This window comes from Lampris incognitus, chromosome 14 (genome assembly GCF_029633865.1).
Source record: "Lampris incognitus isolate fLamInc1 chromosome 14, fLamInc1.hap2, whole genome shotgun sequence".
Classification (NCBI taxonomy): Eukaryota; Metazoa; Chordata; class Actinopteri; order Lampriformes; family Lampridae; genus Lampris; species Lampris incognitus.
Window position 1 is genome coordinate 8,678,750 of NC_079224.1, and position 23,438 is coordinate 8,702,187.

The 23,438-nt window shown below is 49.5% G+C and overlaps 1 protein-coding gene across 1 annotated transcript in view; it reads right to left on the bottom strand.

Moving 5' to 3' along the window:
• LOC130124270 (adhesion G protein-coupled receptor L2-like) overlaps positions 1-23,438 on the bottom strand; it is a 77,373-nt gene that overhangs the window by 31,391 nt on the left and 22,544 nt on the right. Inside the window, exons 3-5 of the mRNA XM_056293724.1 lie at positions 15,110-15,219; positions 13,342-13,356; positions 11,297-12,097 (exon numbers count right to left, since the gene is read on the bottom strand). Of these exons, the coding sequence (XP_056149699.1) occupies positions 11,297-12,097; positions 13,342-13,356; positions 15,110-15,219 (926 nt within the window). The remainder of the gene's footprint in view (positions 1-11,296; positions 12,098-13,341; positions 13,357-15,109; positions 15,220-23,438) is intronic.

Sequence of the window (23,438 nt, forward strand, 5' to 3'; positions counted from 1 at the left end):
CTGTCACCCGCTCACTCAGTCACGTCCTTCTTGGCAGCATGGCAGTCGGGGGACGTGTTCGGCTACTGTCCTTAACAGATGACAGGGGGGGGGGGCTACGAGGTTTAGAAGGACGTCGAGACTCTAAGGAACATTTCTAGAACTTCAGCCGCAAAAAAAAACAAACAAAAGTTTGACCAAAAATAGTCGTCGAGTAGCTCAGAGAACGTCATGCGAAACAGTAGTCAGTCTTACGTGTTGAAAGGGAGTTAGACCCTGCAAGTTTATAAGTTTATATATGTTATATATATATACATATATATATCAGGAATCAGGAACAATTCATTGCCATTTCTTTCATGTACTTGTGTACACAAAAGAAACTAAATTCCGTTTCCCCCCAACCCACAGCAGTGCGACACAAATGACATAAACGACACCACCAAATACATACAAAAACCGAGAGAACAAAGCAAAACCAAAAACACACAAACAGCTGACAACACAGTCCAAAACATTCCACCGTCCAGAGAACGAGCGCCAGCCAGGATGACTGTCAGAACTGCCGGTCTGCATGGGCTAGCAGTTAGCTTAGCCTGCCCCGCTTCCGCGTCCTGTCAGACCGCCCTCGGTGTTTCCTTCTCGGGTGCAGCTCCGGCAGGGCCGTGGTCCCTGGGCCCACAGGATGCAGCAGACCAGGCTCCCTCAGCCGAGCCAACGCCAGCTCTCCCAGCCGGACACCCTCGACACACCTCCCCGCACTCCACTAAAAACACAGTCAAGGCTAGGCGAGGCCGCCAGCCAGGATGACTATCAGAACTGCCGGTCTGCATGGGCTAGCAGTTAGCTTAGCCTGCCCCGCTTCCGCGTCCTGTCAGACCGCCCTCGGTGTTTCCTTCTCGGGTGCAGCTCCGGCAGGGCCGTGGTCCCTGGGCCCACAGGATGCAGCAGACCAGGCTCCCTCAGCCGAGCCAACGCCAGCTCTCCCAGCCGGACACCTTCGACACACCTCCCCGCACTCCACACGACGACACTAAAAACACAGTCAAGGCTAGGCGAGGCCGCCAGCCAGGATGACTATCAGAACTGCCGGTCTGCATGGGCTAGCAGTTAGCTTAGCCTGCCCCGCTTCCGCGTCCTGTCAGACCGCCCTCGGTATTTCCTTCTCGGGTGCAGCTCCGGCAGGGCCGTGGTCCCTGGGCCCACAGGACGCAGCAGGCCAGGCTCCCTCAGCCGAGCCAACGCCGGCTCTCCCAGCCGGACACCCTCGACACACCTCCCCGCACTTCACACGACGACACTAAAAACACAGTCAAGGCTAGGCGAGGCCGCCAGCCAGGATGACTGTCAGAACTGCCGGTCTGCATGGGCTAGCAGTTAGCTTAGCCTGCCCCGCTCCGCGTCCTGTCAGACCGCCCTCGGTGTTACCTCTTCAGCCAGCAAACGAAGACAAAACAAACTTACGACGCGGACGTGGACGAAGACGCTGCATGGACGGTGCTGGGTGAGGCCGCAAAAAACGCAAGTTCACGCGGCCATCTTCCCACACCGGCACCGGGTGAGGCCGCTGCAAAGGTGAATATGCGCTGCCATCTTCCCACACCGGAGGAAAAAGTATTATTTATATATATATATAAAATTCAATGTTGATATATTTTTCTCCTTAAAATGATAAATGGGTAAACTTCCGTAATTGTTTCAGCGCGTTTAAAGAGGAAAAAATTGAAAGCGTCAAATGTCTCGCAAATGGCTTGTGATGTTGTTTTCCCTGGGATAAGTGAGATTGAGGCCTCTGCTCGCTCACAGATCATCGCAGGGCTCAACGCCCCGGCGTCACGCTCGTATCGGCTAATTAATTTGCTGCGGGGACCGGCGGGAAACCGACGCCTCTGCTCCCGGTTGGGCCCAGACTTCAGCGCACCGGCGTCTCCGAGCGCCACGACAACCCTGACAGCACGTTTCTCGCCCGTCACTTGTACGCATGATCTGGAAATTCATCCTACAATCATGATTAATGAATAAATACTATGCCATTTGCATACTATGTCTGCCATTTGCATAATCTCTAAGGGCCATTAGTGATAATATAAAGCATAAACTCATTAATTAGTGATTCCATTAGGACATATTGGGAGACAGGATAATATAAGCCACCGAATCAATACAATGAAAGACTGCTTGCTAATAAATCCTTCTCAACCCAAAACTCATGCATGATACTTGCTTCTTAAATACCACGCCACGTGTATGCACCGTGCATAAAAACCCCAGCATTTCCAAATGATTGTTCATTCTGACATGTCATCCGTCACCATGAAGTAATCCGCTTAAGCCTTCCCAAAAAAAACCAACAAAAAAAAAAAAACCCATTAGGCAAGAAATGTTGAAATATCGAGTTGCTACGATACATATTTTTGGAAATACTTTAGTGTTAATGACACAAACGGTTGCCAAAATCGTTTTGTTCCCAGCATTTAAGGACGTTTACGACTGATTTCGTGCACCGAGACGTTCAGACCTTCTCGCCTGCTTCTCTCCGGCTCACAAAAACAACAACAAAAACCAAACAAACCGAGCCACCGGCCGCTTCCACGGCAGCGCTAGTGTGCAGATGGAGTCGGGACTCGTTTTCTCCCTTTAATTGGAGCAGACTGTGCTCGGAGACGACCGCAGCTAAAGGCTCTCTGTGGTGGAGTCTGACTGCGACTAACGGGTGCAGCGGCGGCACACAGATAATGAACAGAGGGAAAAACCTGCAGCGGGAAAGTGAAACGCTGGTTAGTCCGCTGCTTTTCATCTCTGCTGGGCCTCGTCTGCGCTCCGCGGGTCTTCTCCCCCGGCGGAAACGAGTCAAGGGGCGGCACGGTAGCGCGGTGGTTAGCGGCGGACGCCTCACGGCGAGCAGATCTGAGCCCCGGGGTAGTCCAAACCTCGGGGGTCGTCCCGGGTCGTCCTCTGTGCTGAGTTTGAATGTCCTCCCCGTGCCTGCGTGGGGCGCTCCTGTCTCCTCCCACAGTCCAGAGACATGTAGGTCAGGTGACTCGGCCGTGTGTGATGGCCTGGCAGCCTGTCCAGGGCGTCTCCCCATCTGCCGCCCAATGGCTGCTGGGATCGGCTGCAGAATCCCCGCGACCCTGAGAGCAGGATAAGCGGTTCGGATAACGGATGGATGTGTGAAATGAGTCCCTCTCACCGTCGAGGGCTTTGTGTCCTCTAATGGCCCTCAGCCGAAGAGGGTTGACCAATTAGCTGCCGTGTCACTCGAGAGGCGGTAAAGTCTCTCGATGGGCAATCTGACGGGGAGCGCCGCCTCGATGGCATATGCTGAACGATACCGGCGGCATTACGGGTGTATTAGGGTGCTCGGCGTGCGAGAAACACGGGGAGAAAAGACACCACACGGCCTGGAGCAGATTGAGATCGATTAAACAATGGGGAATGGACCATCAGTTGAGCGGGCCCACATACGCATCGGAGCAAAATGGTGACTTTAATCGCGTTATAAATGCCTCCGAGAAGCCATTTCCTGTCTCGGAAGCTGAACAACAGCAATACGGAGCCATGATGTGATGATGTCATGCTGAAAAACTCCCCGACCTCTCCTTCTCGGTCCCCACGTGGAGCAGGCCTCCGTGGGGATGTAGCCGGGCCGTGTCTGCGGGTGGGAACCCGGATGTGGGTATGTGTACTGGTCGCTGCACTAGCGCCTCCTCTGGTCGGTTGGGACGCCTGTTTTGGGGGGGGGGGAGAGGGAACTGGGAGGGGGGGTCCCCCCGCTGGTGAAACTCCTCACCGTCAGGTGGTAAGAAGAGGCTGGCGACTCCGCGTGTATGGGAGGGGGCACGCGGTAGTCTGCAGCGCTCCCCGGATGCAGCGACCGGGACTGCCGGGAAGGGCGGGGTAACGGGCCAAGTCTCTGTTACGAGTGATGTCTTGCTTTATTTGAATCATTTTAATTATCCAATTATTCTAATGAATTCATCTTTTTTTTTGCTCATTCGCGGTAACCGTTTCTGTTTTCGTCTAATCGGGTATGACGGGGTACGGAGAGTTTCACATCGTTGTGTGACAGGTCGGGTTTTGTGTGACGTTTCTGGTCATCGCTGTTGTGTTGATCTACGTTCTGTTTTGGCTTGTTGAATTTTAAACGACCTGCTCTGCCGTTAAGAGCCCAGGAGGAAGAGTCGCTGCGGAGGCCGTGATTAATGGGGATCTGAAATAGAGAATAAAGAATACAACAACAACAACAACAAAACGGTCCTGACAAAAGAGCGGAAATCACCTCCACCCCCCCCCCCCTGCTTTCAGAAAGGGCTCGATGAAAGGATCGTGATCATGCAGACGGAGACGACAGGCTTCCATAAATCTAACGCACCCAGTAGATTCCCGAGCATATGGGGCCGTTCACTGACCACCTCCAAGACAAACCATTTTTAATTAGGGCCTGTAGTGATGCAACCTGCCACCTTTTATGTGTACTCTAGGAATACCCGACTGTGTGCCCTCTGCAAAACTGCAGTGATGTTACACACACACACACACACACACACACACACACACACACACACACACACACACACACACGTGTGTGTTGAATGCAAAACTGCAAAACTGAAAATAACATTAAAATACAAAGAACACAACTGGGGAGAAAAATTAAGAACCCCCCCCCAACACGGATTGTCCCAAAACTATAAAGATAGGCCGCTGAAAGCACAGAAAGCGAGCCAGCCAGCACTTACCCGACTAATGGGCATGCACGCTGCAGCCTCACTAGTGCACCCAGCAAGACTGCATGAATAAGAGATGCTGGGACTCCGCGTGTGTGTGTCTGTCTGTGTGTGTGCGTGTGCCCGCATTCCTATCTTGGTCTGTCTTTGTGTTTGTTTTTTCGAGCATTTCAGCGTAACTCGGTAAGACAGCCTCTGCAGATAAGAACTGCGTAAGAGCTCGTGTCGGCACTGGCGACTAACGATAGAGAAACAACAAATCCCACAAGGTATCAATTTTACATAAGGCCGCCGCGTATGTGCACAGATTCACCAAATTCGCCCTGCTCCTTCTTCACAAGATTAGCACCCCTGCTTAAATGCTTTGCATCAACTGGGGTGGGGTTTACCCCCCCCCCCAGTTGTATCCGGCCAATTACCCCACTCTTCCGAGCCGTCCAGCTCTCTGCTCCACCCCCTCTGCCGATCCGGGGAGGGCTGCGGACTACCACGTGCCTCCTCCCATACACGTGGAGTCGCCAGCCGCTTCTTTTCACCTGACAGTGAGGAGTTTCACCAGGGGGATGTAGCGCGTGGGAGAATCACGCTACCCCCCCCCCAGAACAAGCGGCCAGACCGACCAGAGGAGGCGCTAGTGCAGCGACCAGGACACACACCCACATCCGGCTTCCCCACCCGCAGACACGGACAGCTGTGTCTGTAGGGACGCCCGACCGAGCCGGAGGTAACACGGGGATCCGAACCGCCGATTCCGGTGTTGGTAGGCAACGGAATAGACCGCCACGCCACCCGGACGCCCCCCACCCTCCACCCCCCATCTACTGTATGTCTGTCCATCGTGGAAGAGGGATCCCTCCTCCCATCTTCATTGTCCCGATAAGGTTTTTCCTCATTCGGGTTGAGGGTGCGAGGATCGGGGGTGTCGTATGTCGCCTACTGTTGTATATTGTGCTGATCGTAAAGCCCGTCGGGACCACCTCGGGAATTTGGGCTACACAAATAAACTTGACTCGACTCGACTCGACTCGACTGCACATCCTGCACCGCCTCATACAAAGCCCACGTGACCCTATTGCCAGGACCCAAGCGGCGCGTGGGGTTACTGCGTGGCAGTGGGAGGCAGGGAACTCTGACGTCACACTCAGAAAGGCTGGCGGATTTCCACCCACCGCTTTGTGTGTCCTCAATATTGCCGGTTGCTGATTAAAAATAAAGCCACCTAGAAATTCCGGAGAGGGTGCCTGCATTCCTGACACCCGTTCTCTCAAGAGCAGGAGCCAAAAAAGAAAAAAAAAAAGAAAAAGAAGAAGAAGAAGAAGAAGGTCTGCTGGACATGCCTTGAATCAAAGCACGGTTATTTATGAGGGATGAAACTGAAGACTGTAGGGCAGAGGCCTGGGCGCAGCCACCAATCCATGACCACACTCCGGAGGAGAGGTGGGCAGAGCAGCAGGCAGGACACACTAAAGCACTCAAAGGCAGCCAGCCAGAAAGACACACACACACACACACACACACACACACACACACACACACACACACACACACACACACACACACAGAGTCTTCTTTTCATCCATCCTATATGTAGCCTCACTCCTGTAAGCCTGAAACATCTCCTCGACACAGCACATTGCAATTAAAACACGTCCTCCTGGCCGTCCGGGGGGCGTGGCGGATTCCGTTGCCTACCAACACGGGGGATCGGCGGTTCGAGTCCCCTTGTTACCTCCGGCTCGGTTGGGCGTCACAGACACAATTGGCCGCGTCTGTGGGTGGGTAGCCGGATGTGGATTATGTGTCCTGGTCGCTGCACTAGCGCCTCCTCTGGTCGGTCGGGGCGCCTGTTCGGGGGGGTACTGGAGGGGGCGGAATAGCGTGATCTTCCCACGCGCAACGTCCCCCTGGCGAAACTCCTCGCGGTCAGGTGAAAAGAAGCGGCTGGTGACTCCGCGTGCTTCGGAGGAGGCACGTGGTAGTCTGCAGCCCTCCCCGGGTTGGCAGAGGGGGCGGGGCAGAGACCGGGAGGGCTCGGGAGAGCGGGGTAATCGGATACAATGGGGGAGAAAAAGGGGGGGGGTGAAAATTCACAAAAAAACAAACTCGTCCTCCCTCTCCACCTCGGACCCTCCTCCCATTTCTCCTGGCCGAGTTACACCTCGGAGAGAAAACAGCCTCTGAGCACGCTTGGTCAATTAATGTTCCGTCTGTGAGTGTTTGTGTTTTTCTTCTTGATATAAAACCTGGAATGAATCGCGCCGCAGAGGAAAAACACAAGGCTTTTATGACTTTGTTGTGACCAGTGCGCTACGGGATCATCATGCTGCACATTTTCAGCCGGGTTTCTGACGTTACACACCGATTACATCATATCCTGCCTGGGCGCGCCACACAGTGACATCGTAAAACAGATGCCTTCTTCGACGGGGCTGACGTTAGCTCGTCTGGGTCGTGTTTTTAGGCAACCCAGAAAAACAAACCCGACACATGTGAAACACTTCAAAACCCTCGTTAAAAGACTGGTTTGGTTGGGCGGGCTGGATGCGACGGGGATCGTCTTGCTTGCAGCTCCCGTCGACGGTGTTTCTGTGAAATCCTACCCGAACGAAACCGCATGGACGACACCAAGCGGTAGGATCCGAGGGAGGGGCTAACAGAGAGCGGCGGGGGCGGGGCTACAGGAAAATATATATTGTGCCAAGTTTCTAACCAATCAGCACTGCAGTGTTGATTTAAAATTCAAAAATAAACAAACAAATGTAAACTACTAATAAGACACGTTAGCCCCCAGCTAACGGGTCTGACCCTTTAGCCGAGCGGTTAGTGATGTCGCCTTGTGGTGCAGTACACCCCGTCTCGAATCCCGCACCGGGCAAGAAAATATCCGGTTACACTGGTGGCAGCGGCGGGATCCGGAAGTGTGCAGATCCTCAGAAGTCTCTTCGGAGCGCGGGAATAACAAAGCGTGAGGGCGCGCTTCCGGGAGAGGCTGATGACTGTAAACTACTAATAAGACACGTTAGCCCCTAGCTAACGGGTCTGACCCTTTAGCCGAGCGGTTAGTGACGTCGCCTTGTGGTGCAGTGCACCCCGTATCGAATCCCGCACCGGGCAAGAAAATAACCGGTTACAATAATAACGAAATGAAATGGAAAATGAAATAAGTCTTAACATCTTACAACAGCACCCGCCTTGTCGGCCGGATCCCCCTCCCCGAGTCTACGCAGGCGGTTCAGCAAAATGTCAGCGGCGGCGTGGTGAGTCAGAAGCGTCACCGGGAGCTCCGTGTCTCTGCAACGTGTCGGCTCGGATAAGGCCGCCCGGGCCAAACACGCCGGTATTTAGCCTATCAAAGCACGGCCAGCTTGGCATTTCATCTCCCGACTTCCTGTTTAATGTTACCTGGCTGCTAGACGTGGCTGTGCCCTATGTGTCTTGACAGACTTTTGAACAAAGTCATTAATATTACACTTTTCATCTCTAAGCCTCAGATCAATGCGGCCTCAAAGAGAAATTAGCCCCCCCCCCTTTCTCTCCTTGTTAGCATGAAACGGTTTTGGCAATTACTGGCTGCCTGTTGCAATTGGCTTTTTTTAAAATTTCAATTCATTGGAACAGAATCTGTCGATATTCAAGTAAATACATTAACCGGCGTCCCTGCAAGTCTTGTAACAGCATGCGCTTGTTATTGGCAGGTACCTCTTATAAGTGAGACTTGTAAGGAGAAACAGTGTCTTGAGTATTGATCCTCAAGGCATGTGTGAATTTGCTGGGTTAATAAGAGGAAAATGCAATAACCCTAAGAAATTGGGGGGTATTGTTTTAGCCAGGACCTGCGTCCAGAGACACAGAAACAAGACGAAACAACATAAACACGCCACTCAAGAAAACACAGACTAGTGGATGATGGTTCATTACTTTCTGCTTTGATCACCAAACTGAAAAATAGACCCCTAGTCTGTGCCCGAGGAGGTAACACCGAGGGCGGTCTGACAGGACGCCGAAGTGGGGCAGGCTAAGCTAACTGCTAGTCCATGCAGATCGGCAGTTCCGATAACACCGAGGGTGGTCTGGCGGCGGCCTCGCCTAGCGTTGACTGTGTTTTTGGTGTCATCATGTGGAGTGTGGACTGTGGGGAGGTGTGTCGAAGGTGTCTAGCTGGGAGAGCCGGTATTGGATCAGCTGGGGGAGCTTGGTCTGCTGCGTCCGGTGGGCCCAGGGACCACGGGCCTGCCTGGAGCTGTGCCCGAACAGGAAACACCGAGGGTGGTCTGACAGGACGCAGGAGCGGGGCAGGCTATGCTAACTGCTGGCCCATGCAGACCGGCAGTTCCGACAGTCATCCTGGCGTTCCCTCTCTTGGACAGTGAATTTTTTCTGTACATGTTGGATATATAGTTTGGATATATGTGTTCTTGTAGTTTGGATGTGTTTTTGTCTTTGTGTTGCACTGCTGTGGGCTCGGGGAAATGACATTTCATTTCATGTGTGCAGGTGCATGGAATGAAATGACAAATACATGTTCCTGATCCCTGATAGCCGGTAGCATGAAAACCCTGGATGAACATTGGGTCAAGTGTTGATGATTCTGATAGCAGATGCTCGGTCTTATTGTTCTTTGTCAGTTCTGCAAAAGGGAAAGAAATACCCCGATTTTGGTGTTTGAGAGAACTTCACTCTATGGTCCATGAATCTTAATGGGCACAATTAATTTCCTCTACGCCTCAAGTGCTCCTCAGTTTCAGTGAGAGACACGTTATTTCAGCACCATTAGACTACCCTGCAGAATGGCTTGTTTAATTCAACTCCGTATCACGGGCGGCAATAAATCCTAATGGCTACATAGCGGTGAAGTTAAAGGTGTGGATGTGAGGGGGGGGGAACCTAATAAACATGGACCAATTACTTTCATGTGCCATTCACAAAATCCTGAGTGCCGCTGCTGGCAGAAGTATCTCCGGCTGCCTCCTCTGCCTTTCTGGGTCAACAGCCCTCCAAAATGTTCCCATAAAACACACTTAATGATCCACCGCAACAAGTTCAGCGGCAGGTACCCTTTTGCGCGTCGTAGACTGGAATCCAATAGTGGAGCAGTTGCGGAAACGGGCGCTTAAAATAATGGGTCAAATCAACAACTGCCTACTGTTGGCTTCCTTGATTACATTCACTGTTCCTGCTGCTGCTGCTGCACAATGCAGCATCTGTGTGTGCCCAGTCCTTACAGTAGCTGTGGAGGCACATTAAACCCTTCAGGGCAAATGCACTGTGATGGCCACTTCTCCTGTTTCTCTGCGGCTCTTTTGGGACAAGTAGGGTAATTGTAATAATTCAGCTTTTAATCACATTTACATACATGCAAACGTGACCACTGGAGTAGGCAGTACGCACACAAGGAGAGCTCATTAAAGATGGAGCGTTTCATATCTCCTCTAACATCGTCTTAATTGAGGCTTTTACGGCTGTGTGAAAGACACGGCCCTGGAGCCCCCCGGGTGTCAACATCTCATGCCGAGGAGATTCCAGAGAGCAGCATGAAAACAAACAGGCATGTTGACAAGAGGCCAGAGTTCAAGCGCACAGAGCCCCCATTGAGACATCACGCGCGCACGCACACACACACACACGCACACACATGCACATGCACGGGTCAAGAATCAGATTTCCCCTCCATGACAGCCCGACTTGGAATATCCAGAAGTTAAAAATCATAAGTTAATCTGAACCAGTGCTCTGCGGCAACTTGAGCCTCTCGCATAATGCGGAGTGTGGTAGGGATCGTTGTTTTGCCCCTCAGCGCGGGGGCTCAGCCTGGCTCTCAGGGATAAGGAGCCCGCAGTCAGGTAATTATGCCCATTATCAACGTGATGTAAGGGCCCCATCTGATGACGTGTCTGTCTCCCCTCGGCACTTCTCAGATTAATTTAAATCCCCTGACTGGCTGACAGGATACTTTGCAGTTCTTTTAACCTTGTCATCTGTCTTCATTTAACTGTGAGCCTACCTAACTCACTACAATTGGCCGTGGAGGGTTTAATGCCATGCGGCAATATTATGTAGATCACCTCCCAGTCCATTGTAAACATCAGCCTCCGAACAGTTGACGAGGTTGCCATGGCAACACAAGTACAGATTTCTGAGGTGAGGAAGAGGGGATAACCCCTATCATACTGTGTGCAATATTTCAGAATCCTATTCTGAAAATAAGGAGAAAGTCAAGGGCGGTGTTCATAATACTTTGAGATAAGGCCCGAGATTAGAGGATTTGATAGGGTCCAAGCCTCAAGTAGAGAGAGTGCCTCGGCTTGCTGCATGGTAATAAAGAAGGAAGCGCTGTGGCAGGGAGGTTCCTGTGGGAGCTGTCCCTCAGTCCAAGGTGAATCCGTAATTTTCTGTCAGCAAATGAGCCCTTTCCCCGAGACTAACACAACCCTCCTTTCTATATCACACCTGAATTGCATCCAAAATTAAAAGGCAGTCATCTGGGACAGCCCACACGGCAACCATACAACAGAAAGCCCATCACTGGTGATACGATATGCTGAAAAAACAACAACAACAAAAAACACAAACAAACAAAGGAGACCTACCTTCGGCTGGATCTGGGGGCCCAAACTCAAGGTCGTAGCGCAGGATGTAAAAGTTATTCCACACATACAGCTGGTTGTCTCTGGGGTTGTAATCCACAGCCGCGATGTACTGGTGCTGGTTGGGGAAGAGGATATCAGTATACTCGCCCTGGCTCAGCTTGGTGTTGTAAACGTAATCAATGTGGCTTCTGCTGGCCTCGCTCTCGTTCTCCTCGTAGGTCGAGCGCACCACGTGCAGCACGCCGCACACCATGAAGGCATTGGAGGCAGAGCGCTTGTCGTAGGACGTTTCCCAGGTGGCTTCGAAGCGCAACGTGTACGGGTTGAGCTGGCTTACCACAATGCGCCCATTGTTCTGCTCTGTGGCATAGATGACCCATAAACCCCTTTCGTCCACTGCCAGGTCAATGTCAGTCTTCCCACCCCAGCGGTAGGGTGAGGTGTCGTGATAGTTGGCGTTATTTACAATAGCTTCGCCACTCTTGATGCGCGTGCGCAGGTCAAACTTGACAATGTTGCGCGTGCGTTCCTTGTTAAAGAATATGGCGCCGTCGTAGGCCACAAAGCCTGTCCCGTCGACTCGGTGTGGCAGCTTATAGGTGGCTGTCTGGCGACCATTCTTGAAGTCCTCCAGAGAGGCATACTCGATAAGGGTGTCGGTGCGGTACGGTGTCCAGGGCATGAAGAAAACCTTTTCAGCAGCCTGCAGGGGGTCTTTGCACCAGGCCCCTGCTTGCTGCTCAGCCTCAAATATAAAGGTGGGGGATCCTATACCCTTCAGAGTCCCAGGACAAATGAAAACTAGGGATAGAGAGGGAAGTGAGACAAAATATAATAAGGCAAACATATGCTTTTACGACTAATACACTGTGCCAAGACACATTCTTGCTGCTCTACAAACTGAATGCAGGACAAACAAATCAGGGACTGCATATTTCAGGGAAAAAAATGTTTTGTGCTATTGCAAAATAATGGCAAAAAAAAAATTGAAACCGGATGAGTATGAAGTGATGATTATTAAGAGATGAGATTAAAAAGAACTTGCATCTCAAGAGTCTGCTGCTACAATCTAACGGGGAAAAAAACAACATAAAAGAATACACAAAAACAGTAAAATCCTGTAAATGAGAGACATGGGATATGGGAGAAGTTCATAAGTCCTTTTTAAATACCAGCCTGTCTCTGACATCATATGCCACACTGACAGCTGGGTAAAAACACATACTGTGCATGCACACTCACATGACTTAGGTCAATCACCAAAATAATAAGGGAATAGACATCTCGAGAAGGGAGTGGACGACAGATTGTCACTGGAGGTGTGGGTGGTAGCAAAGCAGAGGTAAGATGGAGGTGGGGTTTGGGGAACAGAGGGAATGATAGCAAGGGGGAAAAACAAAAGGACTCTCACTGCTTCTGTGGCGAAAGACAAGAGTAACCAGTGATGGGTGAGGGAGGTCAAGGCAAGGCTGCCCATTGACACCATTAAAATGGATTGGTTCTGGTCGAAAGGGACACAGTGACTCCTTGTTTGCCCTTCAAAAGATTTCAGTCTTTACCAATCTCACTCAGCCATCACTGCTACCTCGCGTTACGTGCTGTGGGGTGCAGCAGTCATTGGGCCAAGCAAACTGAGACTGAGCCAGAGGACAATATACACGAATGGCGACTCATACTCAAAAAAGAGCATTAATCAAAGAGGCCCTGGGAAAAAAAAAATCACCACATCAGTTGGTGATTTCCGATCATGTTGCCTTTTCGCGTCTGAGAAAAATTATGTGTAACGACCCAGGAAGCGGTTTGAAATTCTGTTTTGAAATTCATTTGGACTCCAGTGTTGCAATCCCCCCTTTGGGTTTGGGTATTTGACAGGAGAGGCAATCAAGTAAGGGGAGGGAGGGGAAGAGGGGAGGGGGAGGGGGGGGTGGTTGGTTGGTTGCAGTACTCAACACCACAGAAAAAGGAGCCGGGGAAGGGAGGGGGGGGTTGGGGTGGTGGTGTGTGTTGGGTGAGGGGGGGTGGGGGGTGTCAGACCACTCATTTACCTTTTTGCTCCACTTCTATTTTAGGCATTGGAAAAGAAAGCAAAAAGAGTGCAAAAAGGGAGAGAAAGGTTATCATGAGTCAACGACCAGGTGCGAGTGAAGAATTTTGTTAGAGGATGTGACCAGGAGATGAACCGCCGGCCTGTTTGGGGGGAGAATAAGACCTGGAGAGAGAGTGTTTATTAGTGAATGGTGTTTTTCAGCCTAGAATGTAAAAACACACGGGTCAGCTCTGCAGACGAACTAAGTGCATCGCTCTAAAGAGGATTAAAATGCTCCACTTCTACCTCTTCTAACTGCCATTAAAGCTAACACGTTGGCCAATACATAAGCATAATAAAACACTCTAAATTTATGCTCCAAAGAAGTACTTGACCATTTCTCGAAAGAGCGGTCAGATTACAACCGATAACATTCTTTTACCAGGGTTATTTTTGGCATGTATTGCTGTGGTTTGAGTTTGTTTAAACCTTAGAGACACAAATCAAAACTACACTACAGCTGCTTGCCCACACACACAGACGCACACAGACACACAGACACACACACACACACCGCATGACTCAGTGCTAATGTTTCAGGCCAAACTGGTTTTAATGATCCACCGAGTGCCGTAGCAAACGAGCAAAGACTGATGAACAAATCTGCCTAATGAGAAGTTTCTTTAGCGGATCACAGAAGCCACGTGAGTGTGGGAGGAAGACGGCTGGAGACAACGCGAGAGACTGGAAGTTAAAAAAAAAAAGGGACGTTAGTGAGTTTTGAGGGGGGGGAGACGGGAGGAAAAAGAGAGGTCAGTGTGAAAGAAGAAAAGAGAGTGAATATTTCAGAGAGAGCGTATCCATGTTAAACACAAAGGGCAGGTTGTGTAGGCAGGGATTACGGTCACTCCAGAATGCTATTTTACAGGATTAATTTCCTACAGATGTTATTGACACAGTCTACAGCACCGCTGGGCCGGCCTACACGTAATCACTGTAGTTGCAGAAAGGAAGGAAAGGGTCAATTCAACACCGAAATTACTTTAATCTGCTCAAAGAAAATGACTTTACACAGGCTCAGCTGAACTCCACACGTCAGTACAGATAGCACTGATGCATTAACTTGGTTATATTGCCTTTTTTTACATAATTTTCATGATGCCCCTTTTCCACTACACGGTACCGGCTCGACTCGACTCGACTCGACTCGCAGGGTGTCATTTTCCATCGCCGTGACCGTACCCCTCAGTGTAGCGGGTCTGTGTTGATTTTGGTACCCGCTCCAGTTTTTTTGGAACCTCGACAAAGGCGGTATCAGAAAAGCGGTAACAGTTACCAAAATGGCGGTACTTTCCAGTCCCGGAAGACAGAAAAAGTCGAGTCAAGCTGAGCCGGTACCATGTAGTGGAGAAGGGGCATAATATCCTCTTTAAATGTTTTGGTTTTGATAGCTCACCCCGAGTCCACTGGAAAGCTAGCACAGTACCAGTAACACAACTGTGATTTTAACGTTATATCCCACACCTCAATGAAAACGGCTCTAAAATATCTCAACTAGAGAAGCAATAATTCAGCTGCAGCACGGCCAGATGAGACGTGGGTCACATGGGCATCCACTGTTAACCACTGAAAGTGCTGTCTCTCGGCTGTTTGCATACAGATTAAGACATCTACTTTATCCATTCAAAGAAACAAGGGCACTAGTGAGTCACAGCACCTCTGTCTAGCCTACAAAGGTGATGAAACACCCGGACACAGGTTTAATGTGAGGGATGGGGGATACTTACTATAGGGGACACACTCATACTGGACCTCTAAGTACTTGTAGGTGCCAGGGCATGGATCTGGAAACACATCCGAGCCAGTGACAACCACACACTGGGTACGGTTGTTGCACCTAGAAAAGAAGATTGACCAGAGGTGTCAGCATGACGTTAAAATGAGAAAAAAAAAGAATAATAATTATAATGCAAGACAACATTAACAGCACAAAGTGGAGCGTTTACAGTACTGCCGCAACGAGGCTGCTGAAAATCCCATCCAAGCCCTTATCACACATGCAGGCCAGTGAAAGACTCACACACACAGGAGGGAACCGATGCACCGAACATGCAGGAAAAGAAAGAGGAACTCTACATGAGTGAATGTGATGAAGGAATGAGAGAGACAGAGAGACAGACAGACAGACAGACAGGCAAACAGAGAACACGCTATATAAAATGCAACTTGACTTGAATTGAGAGAGAGAGCGAGACAAAAAGACAGACAGAGACAGACAGAGACAGACAGAGACAGATAGACGGACGGACAGAAAGACAGACAGACATTTAAAAAAACAAACATGAGAAAAAAGAAAAATAAAGAGACAGAGAGAGAGAAAGAGAGTGAGACAGACAGACAGACTTTTTTTTAAAAAAGACAAAAAAGAGAACGAGAGAGAGACAGAGAGAGACGGAGACAAAGTCAGAGACAGAGAGAGACAGAGAGAGAACGAGAGAGAGACAGAGAGAATGAGAGAGACAGAGAGAGACGGAGACAAAGTCAGAGACAGAGAGAGACAGAGAGAGAACGAGAGAGACAGAGAGAATGAGAGAGACAGAGAGAGAGAACGAGAGAGACAGAGAGAGACAGAGAGAGACACAGAGAGAGACAGAGAGAGACAGAGAGAGACAGAGAGAGAGACAGAGAGAACGAGAGAGACAGGGAGAGACAGAGAGATAGAGAGAGAGAACGAGAGAGACAGAGAGAGAGAACGAGAGAGACAGAGAGAGAGAACGAGAGAGACAGAGAGAGACAGAGACAGCGACAGACAGAGAGAACGAGAGAGAGAGAACAAGAGAGACAAAGAGACAGAGAGAGACAGACTTTTTTAAAAAGACAAAAAAGAGAAAAAAGACAAAGAGATAGAGTGACAGAAAGAGAGACAGACTTTTAAAAAAAGACAAAAAAGAGAAAACAGGGAAAATAGTGAAAGACAGAGAGCGACAGACAGAGAGAGGGAGAGAGAGAACAAGAGAGACAGAGACGGCGAGAGAGAGAGAGAGAGACGGGGGGAGAGAGAGAGAGAGAGGGGGGAGAGAGAGAGAGAGACGAGAGAGAGAGAGAGAGAGAGAGAAGGGGGGAGAGAGAGAGAGAGAGGGGGGGGGGGGAGAGAGAGAGAGAGACGGGAGAGAGAGAGAGAGAGAGAGAGAAGGGGGGAGAGAGAGAGAGAGAGAGGGGGGAGAGAGAGAGAGAGAGAGAGAGAGAAGGGGGGAGAGGCTAAAGACAAGTGAGGAATTAGTGGTGACGTGGTGTCCAGGCCGAGGGGACTTTATCTCCTCTGACAGCCTCTTCATACAACTACGGGAGCAGAAGACAGACAGTGATTAAAACACGCAGGTGGCCGTCTCACACGCCGCCGACAGGGAGGGGGGGGAGGGGGGGAGGGAGGGAAGGAAGGCCGTCTCCGGCAGACACACAAGATCCCCGGCATACAGTACACGGCACACACACAATGACAACATGACGTTTCTGTAAACGCTCCTCGCCGTCCAACACAAAGGCCTCCACGCGCGCCCCTGGAGGTGCGTTTTTTAGCCCGAGCGTCCGAGCGCTTGACAGTCCGAGTCGGGGGGGTGGTGGTGGGGGGGGGAGAGAGAGAAAAGGACAGCGCGCGGCCGATTTTATGTTAACATGGGATGAAATTGGCCACACTTCAATCACGCCTCGCCGAGGCGGAGGCATGAGGAGGGCTGTCGGCGCTAACGGAGGCAAAAAAAAAAGATACGTGTCACGGGGAAAAATGAGAAGAACGACGGCGGCGCAGATGTTCCGCTCTCTGCCGGCCGCCGATGAATATTTCAGGAGGTCAAAAGCAAGGTCATGCAAGATGGACGTAGCACTCTCCCTTCAGCCGGCCGTCCGTCACCCGAAGCGCTTATCCCGCTCTCAGGGTGGCGGGGACGCTGGAGCCTACCCCAGCAGTCATTGGGGCGGCAGGGGGACACTCTGGACAGACCGCCAGTCCATCACACAGGACCGACAGACACACACACATTCACACCTAGGGACAATTTAGTACGGCCGATTCACCTGACCTACATGTCTTTGGACTGTGGGAGGAACCCCACGCAGAAACGGGGAGAACATGAAGCTTGCATCTATAATGCCCTATAAGCATCTATAACGCCCCTACTTTCCTATAATGTGTATTGCAACGACTAACGGCTACGGCTGAAGACTGTGAAATAGCGCTGGAGTCTCATTATGCATCCCTACAAAACTTCAGCAAAACAAGTTGGCTATGATGCATTATGACATTTGACAGATAAACAGGCTGATGATGACATATCTATAACGCATAAAACCGTTTTAAATTCACATATTGTATCATAAAGGTGGTTATGGGGTGTTGTGGGGGCGTATACATGGTTATAATGAATCTTACAATGACTTATAGGATGTTATAGATGCTTATGGGGCATTATAGATGCAAGCTTCATAGAAAGTCCACACATGGGATGATGACCCGGGACGATTCCCTACGGTTGTACTAACCGGGGGGCTCAAACCCAGGACCTTCTTGCTGTGAGGCGACCGTGCTAACCACTGCGCCACCGCGCCGCCCTTCTCTAAACATCTGTGAACATCTTTTAAGGGTCGTTTTTGGTGCAAATGGAAACTAGCGGCGCCCACGTCCAACACAAGGCCGTGCTGTGACTTTGTCTCCGGAACCTGAAGCCACGAATAAAAAGGCGGATGTCATCGAGCGGCAGCGGAGTAAAGCCTTTTGAGAAGGCCCCTTTTCTACTCAAAGCTATTAGTTTAGCCAATAAAAAACAAATTACCTCCCCTTGTGAAGGTAACGGTTTAAAAAAAGAGATCATTGGTGGATTAGGGGTGCACTAATCCGATCGACGGTTAGAATTGGGGACGGCAGAAACGTGTGTTTTAGCACGGCGGATCTAGAGGCAGATTTATTTTTTTTTTACTTGGGAGATCTTGCAACTTGTGCTCCAGATCGACTGCAGGGAAATCTCAAGAGGGCCGCTGCAACCTTTGAAGCAGGCGAGCGGCGGCCTCAAAAAGCGACGTGACTGACAGCAGCGGAGCAGCACGGGCGGCTTCACAGAGACACGGTCCCCCCCGAATCGATTCCGAGTCGAGAGAAGATCACCGCAGACTTCTGCCGTTCCAGACCGGTCGCCTCCTCTTTACGTGTGTAGGGACACGCTTCTGCGAGTCACTTATACGTGTTCACTGACACGTGTCTCACAGGTGCCGCTAGGGGCGCCCTGTAGCCTACTCGGTCTGTCATGACCGTGGTCGTGACGCAATAGAATGTCAAAAATGTTGAACAAAGATGGCGGAGCGAATGTTCCTGACTGCTGTCTTTGCCAACTTCTCCCAGAAAGTACAGCTGTTTAACCTCTTCAGTGACGTCTGTCACCGCTTTAGAGTGACGTGCACGCTCCCAATGTCCCTTTTTAGGGCAGTTGTTGCACTTCCTGTTCATTGCAGGACACTTCCCCTCATCGGTGTGCTGCATCTTGCTGTACCTCCCGCATTCATCTACTATGTTGGTTGCAGGACTGCTGCCACCGTGACGCTGTCCGCCCTTTTTCTTGCGCCCCCAGTGGCCAGAAGACGGGATTGCGGCCCCAGTGGCAACTAATACGTGTCCATATACACGTATTTCGGTCTCGCAAAAACGTGTCCTCTGACACGTACGTATTGTGATGTAGTGTAGCAGCAGACGGGGCTGTTCCGGTGATCATTGTGACTACTAATCACCGCCCTCGTCCTCTTCCCCCCTCATCTTCCTCGTCTCCATTATATGTGCACAATACGCTCGACTACAACGTGCCTGGGAGGCCATGCTGACGTAGGTTCAGTGGACTATTTTTTTTTTTCTGCCGCTGTCTGATATTAATTAAGAAAATTGTATTATCCTTGGCCCCGGGCAAACACCTTGTCTTAATCCAAGGAAACAGATAGCACCGAGGAAGCTGCAGAAGCCCCCCCCCCCCAGGACCCTCTTTACATCCCAGCGACACTGCAGTGCCCGCCTATGTCTTCCCTTCAGTGGAACCCTAACAACACGTGACGTTGTAGTGTTAAATAAGGGTCAAATGAATCCTTTCGTATTTGCTTCAAATTGATCTAAATCATATCATTTTGAGTCCATATGTTGCCACTGATAACTGAGGCGGCAACTTATAATTAGTCACATTGTATTTAGTGCTTATTATATGTTGGCAGCAGCTGAATGGAACGTTTCGACTGGACTTCCTGGATTTCTGTGTAATGTATGGTTGTTAGATGTGGCATCGTGAGCAGTTGTTTTTACTAATTCTCTTTTTCCCCCCCTTTCTCTCCCCAACTGTATCCGGCCAATTACCTCACTCTTCCGAGTCTCTGCTCCACCCCCTCTGCAGATCCGGGGAGGGCTGCAGACTACCACATGCCTCCTCCCATACATGTGGAGTCGCCAGCCGCTTCTTTTCACCTGACAGTGAGGAGTTTCACCAGGGGGGCGTAGCACGTGGGAGGATCACGCTATTCCCCCCCAGTTCCCCCTCCCGCCCGAACAGGCGCCCCGACCGACCAGAGGAGGCGCTAGTGCAGCGACCAGGACACACACCCACATCCGGCTTCTCAACCGCAGACACGGCCAATTGTGTCTGCAGGGACGCCCGACCAAGCCGGAGGCAACACGGGGATTCGAACCGCCGATCCCTGTGGTGCCGGGCAATGGAATAGACCGCCACACCACCCGGACGCCTGTTGTTTGTTTTTTTTGTTTGTTTTTGTTTTGATTAATTCAACAAAAATTATCTTAGGAGTCAGTTGTGACACAAATACCAAGTTCAGATAAATGTGACACTGATTTGAGGAATCGGGAAATGGAAAATTGGCTTGCACTTATTTTTTCTTGCAGGGTCTTTTTAGGAAACTGATTTCCACGACTGTCATTTTATTTTTTTGCGACCAAACACATACTGAGACGAAAACACACAACCGAAAGTACGACTTGTCTTGAGTTTAACAATAACAGAAAGTACATACCTAGAAAAACTAATAATTAATAATAAAATAATTACAAATTGCAAATGATATTACAAGTTACATACATAAAAAATACAACACAAATACAAAAAAAAAGTGGGGAACCCCCACCCCACCCCACCCCACCCACCCAACCACCCACGCCCCAGACACATTAACACACAGTCACACTAGGGGCGTTTACTGTTAATTACCAACACTCAATCAATGTGATCAAAAAATTATACATTCCCAACACACACACACGCACACACACACACGCACACAAACACACACACACACACACACACACACACACACACACACACACACACACACACACACACACACACACACAGGGAAGTGGAGATGTTCTATAAAGTCACTTTGAAAGGCACTAATTAAGGGGAGGGATTCACCTTAAGAGATCTTTTAGTGAGTCCCCTGCCAAGTACCAGTTGTTTAAGCTAGTCTCACTAGCCCCATTAACTCTGGCAGTTGACATCTCCAGATGAATAACATCCAAAAATGTGAGGACCCAGTGTTTGGTGGTGAGGAAGTGAGGAGGCTTCCATTGCAACGCAGTCTTATTTCTGGCAGCTGTCAGGCCAGCTAGTACAATGCAAATTTTAAGCTTGGTGATATTAAACTCCGACAGATTATTTAACAACAAGAAGGGCATAGTCTTGGCACTGGTACGGTCACTGATACTAATTCTGACAGCCTGGCCACCACTTTAGTCCAGTACCATGAAACTGGTGGACAGTCCCACATCATGTGAAGGAAGGAAAGTACCAGTGGCCTTCATGGTGCATCAACTACACAAAGAGGTCATTTATCATTTTCCTGCACTGGAGTTTACGCGGGGTCAGATATGTTCTATTCATAGTTAAAATGTCTCTGTTGGTGGACAGGGTTGTGAGAGGCTTGCTCAATGTTTGCCTAAACAACATTCCAGTCGAAATCAGGGTCCAGACTCGGACAGTCATGCCTCCATAGTCTGTGTAGTGGTAGACTATCATAGGAAGCCTCCAGAAAGAATTGATAGTGTGGATACCATACCCGTGTTTTTTCCCTGTTTAGTAATTAATTCATAAAGTGGATGAATGGGCAAAGGCTGTTTCCAAGGAACACCATGTGCCTGCAGAGCGGATCTGAGCTGCAAATAAAAGAAAAATGTGGAATCCGGCAGATGGAAAAAACCACTAATATCTTGAAAGGAGCACAAACCAATGTCAGAATGTAATCTAAGTAGTAAATGTTACTCTTATTCCAGTGAGATGCTGAGATAGGTCTCCCTCCAATTAATAGATCCTTATTGTTGAATATTGGCAAAAGCGTATACCACTTACAGGAGATATTACATTGAGATTCAGCTGTGTGCCAGGTCTGAATGAGATGAGAAACAACTGGGCTGAAGCATAGATGAAATTGCTAATTGGGTATATTGGTAAAAAGAACATTCTGCAAGTTCCACAGTCATATAATATTCTCTTCTAGATTATGCCAGGAAAGAGAGGCATTAGGGTTATTCCACACAAGCAGCAGTTGGAGCACAAATGGCCAAAAATAGAACAAAGTTAGGCACTGCCAGACCATCATCTCCCTTTCCTCTCTGTATAGTGGATAGTTTCAAACACGGGCGCTTTCTGTTCCAGACAAATTGTGAGATAGTAGAGTGGATTTTGTTTCAGTAGTTGATGGGGAGAAAGGGGGAATCACTGAACTGAAATAAATTAATTCGAGACAAAATATTCATTTTGACTATAGAGATAGAGGCCTAAATAGAATTAGGTAGACTAGTCCATCTGTCCAAGTTTGCTTTAATTTTGATCCCAGTTTCTGAGAAGTTGTGTGTCACAATGCGGCTCAAGGATAGGTAGATTTGTATCCCAAGATACTTCAAGTGTTGGACAATAGGAATATTTGCTGGAAATTGCAGCGTTTTAGCTGGGTCATTTAGGGGTAACAGGGCAGATTTGGACCAATTGATCTTAAAGCCAAAAAGACAGCCAAATTCCTCACAAACAAATAGCAAGCTAGGCATAGACTGTAATGGGGTTTTCCATGAAAATCAGGATGTCGTTGGTACATAATGCCAAATGGTGGTTGAGTGTCACAAACCGAAATAGGTTGTATAGTAGTGGATTGACAAATCATTTGGGCTAGAGGCTCAAGGGAAAGTGCAAAAAGTGCAGGGCTCAGAGGACATCCCTGTCGGGAAGAGCTAGTAACAAGGAACAGCACAGAGGATAGTTGCCATGTGAACACCAGGGCCTAGGGGTTAGAATACAGGACTTTGATCATATGTATTTCCAGGACTTTTCGAGGAAGTTTTACCATGATTTTTGCTTGGATATACATTACAGCCATGGCTGACAGAGGGTCATATTGTTCAGTATTGGCTATTAGTTGAAGCCTCAACAGTCTCTAATGGACTGTATAATGTTGAGCTGCTCATTGAAAATATCGCCCCAACCTCAAAATATCAACGTGCAATCTCAGCAGCTAAAAATACGCCATCTCAGCGACTGAAAATACAATTTTCTAATCTAACTTTACAATTTTTCATAACCTCATTAATGTTTCCAGGATATTTGGTCAATTTTATCATTTTCCAGGTGCGGGTCCAGAAAATGGCAGACCTGACTTATCAACGCCGTCCAACCACAACAGAGAGTTACAGCTGCCAGTCAAACTCGGGGACGTGGACACCATCAGGAGTCCATGCTGCTGTATGAGGATACTGAGGAATGCGCCGTCGTAAGACAGTATGAGACGGGAAAGACTCGATTAGCTATTCTGCAGTGCCACGTCTCATGGGAGCAAACAAATAGGTGGATGAAATGGGGGGGGGGGGATCGATCGGAGAAGGAGGACGGCTGGCAGTGATGTACAGTAGCTAACTGAGGAGGGGGTCAGGTGAGGAGACGGCAGCACATCAGCCGATGAACTCATCTGGTTACGATTTATGACTAGATAATCTAGTGCCCTTTAAAAATACACAGCCCTCTGGGAGTACAGGCAGCGGCGCTAAAGGACTGTGTGTCATCTTCTGACAGCAAACCGGTGTCCTGCAAGAGTGTCACC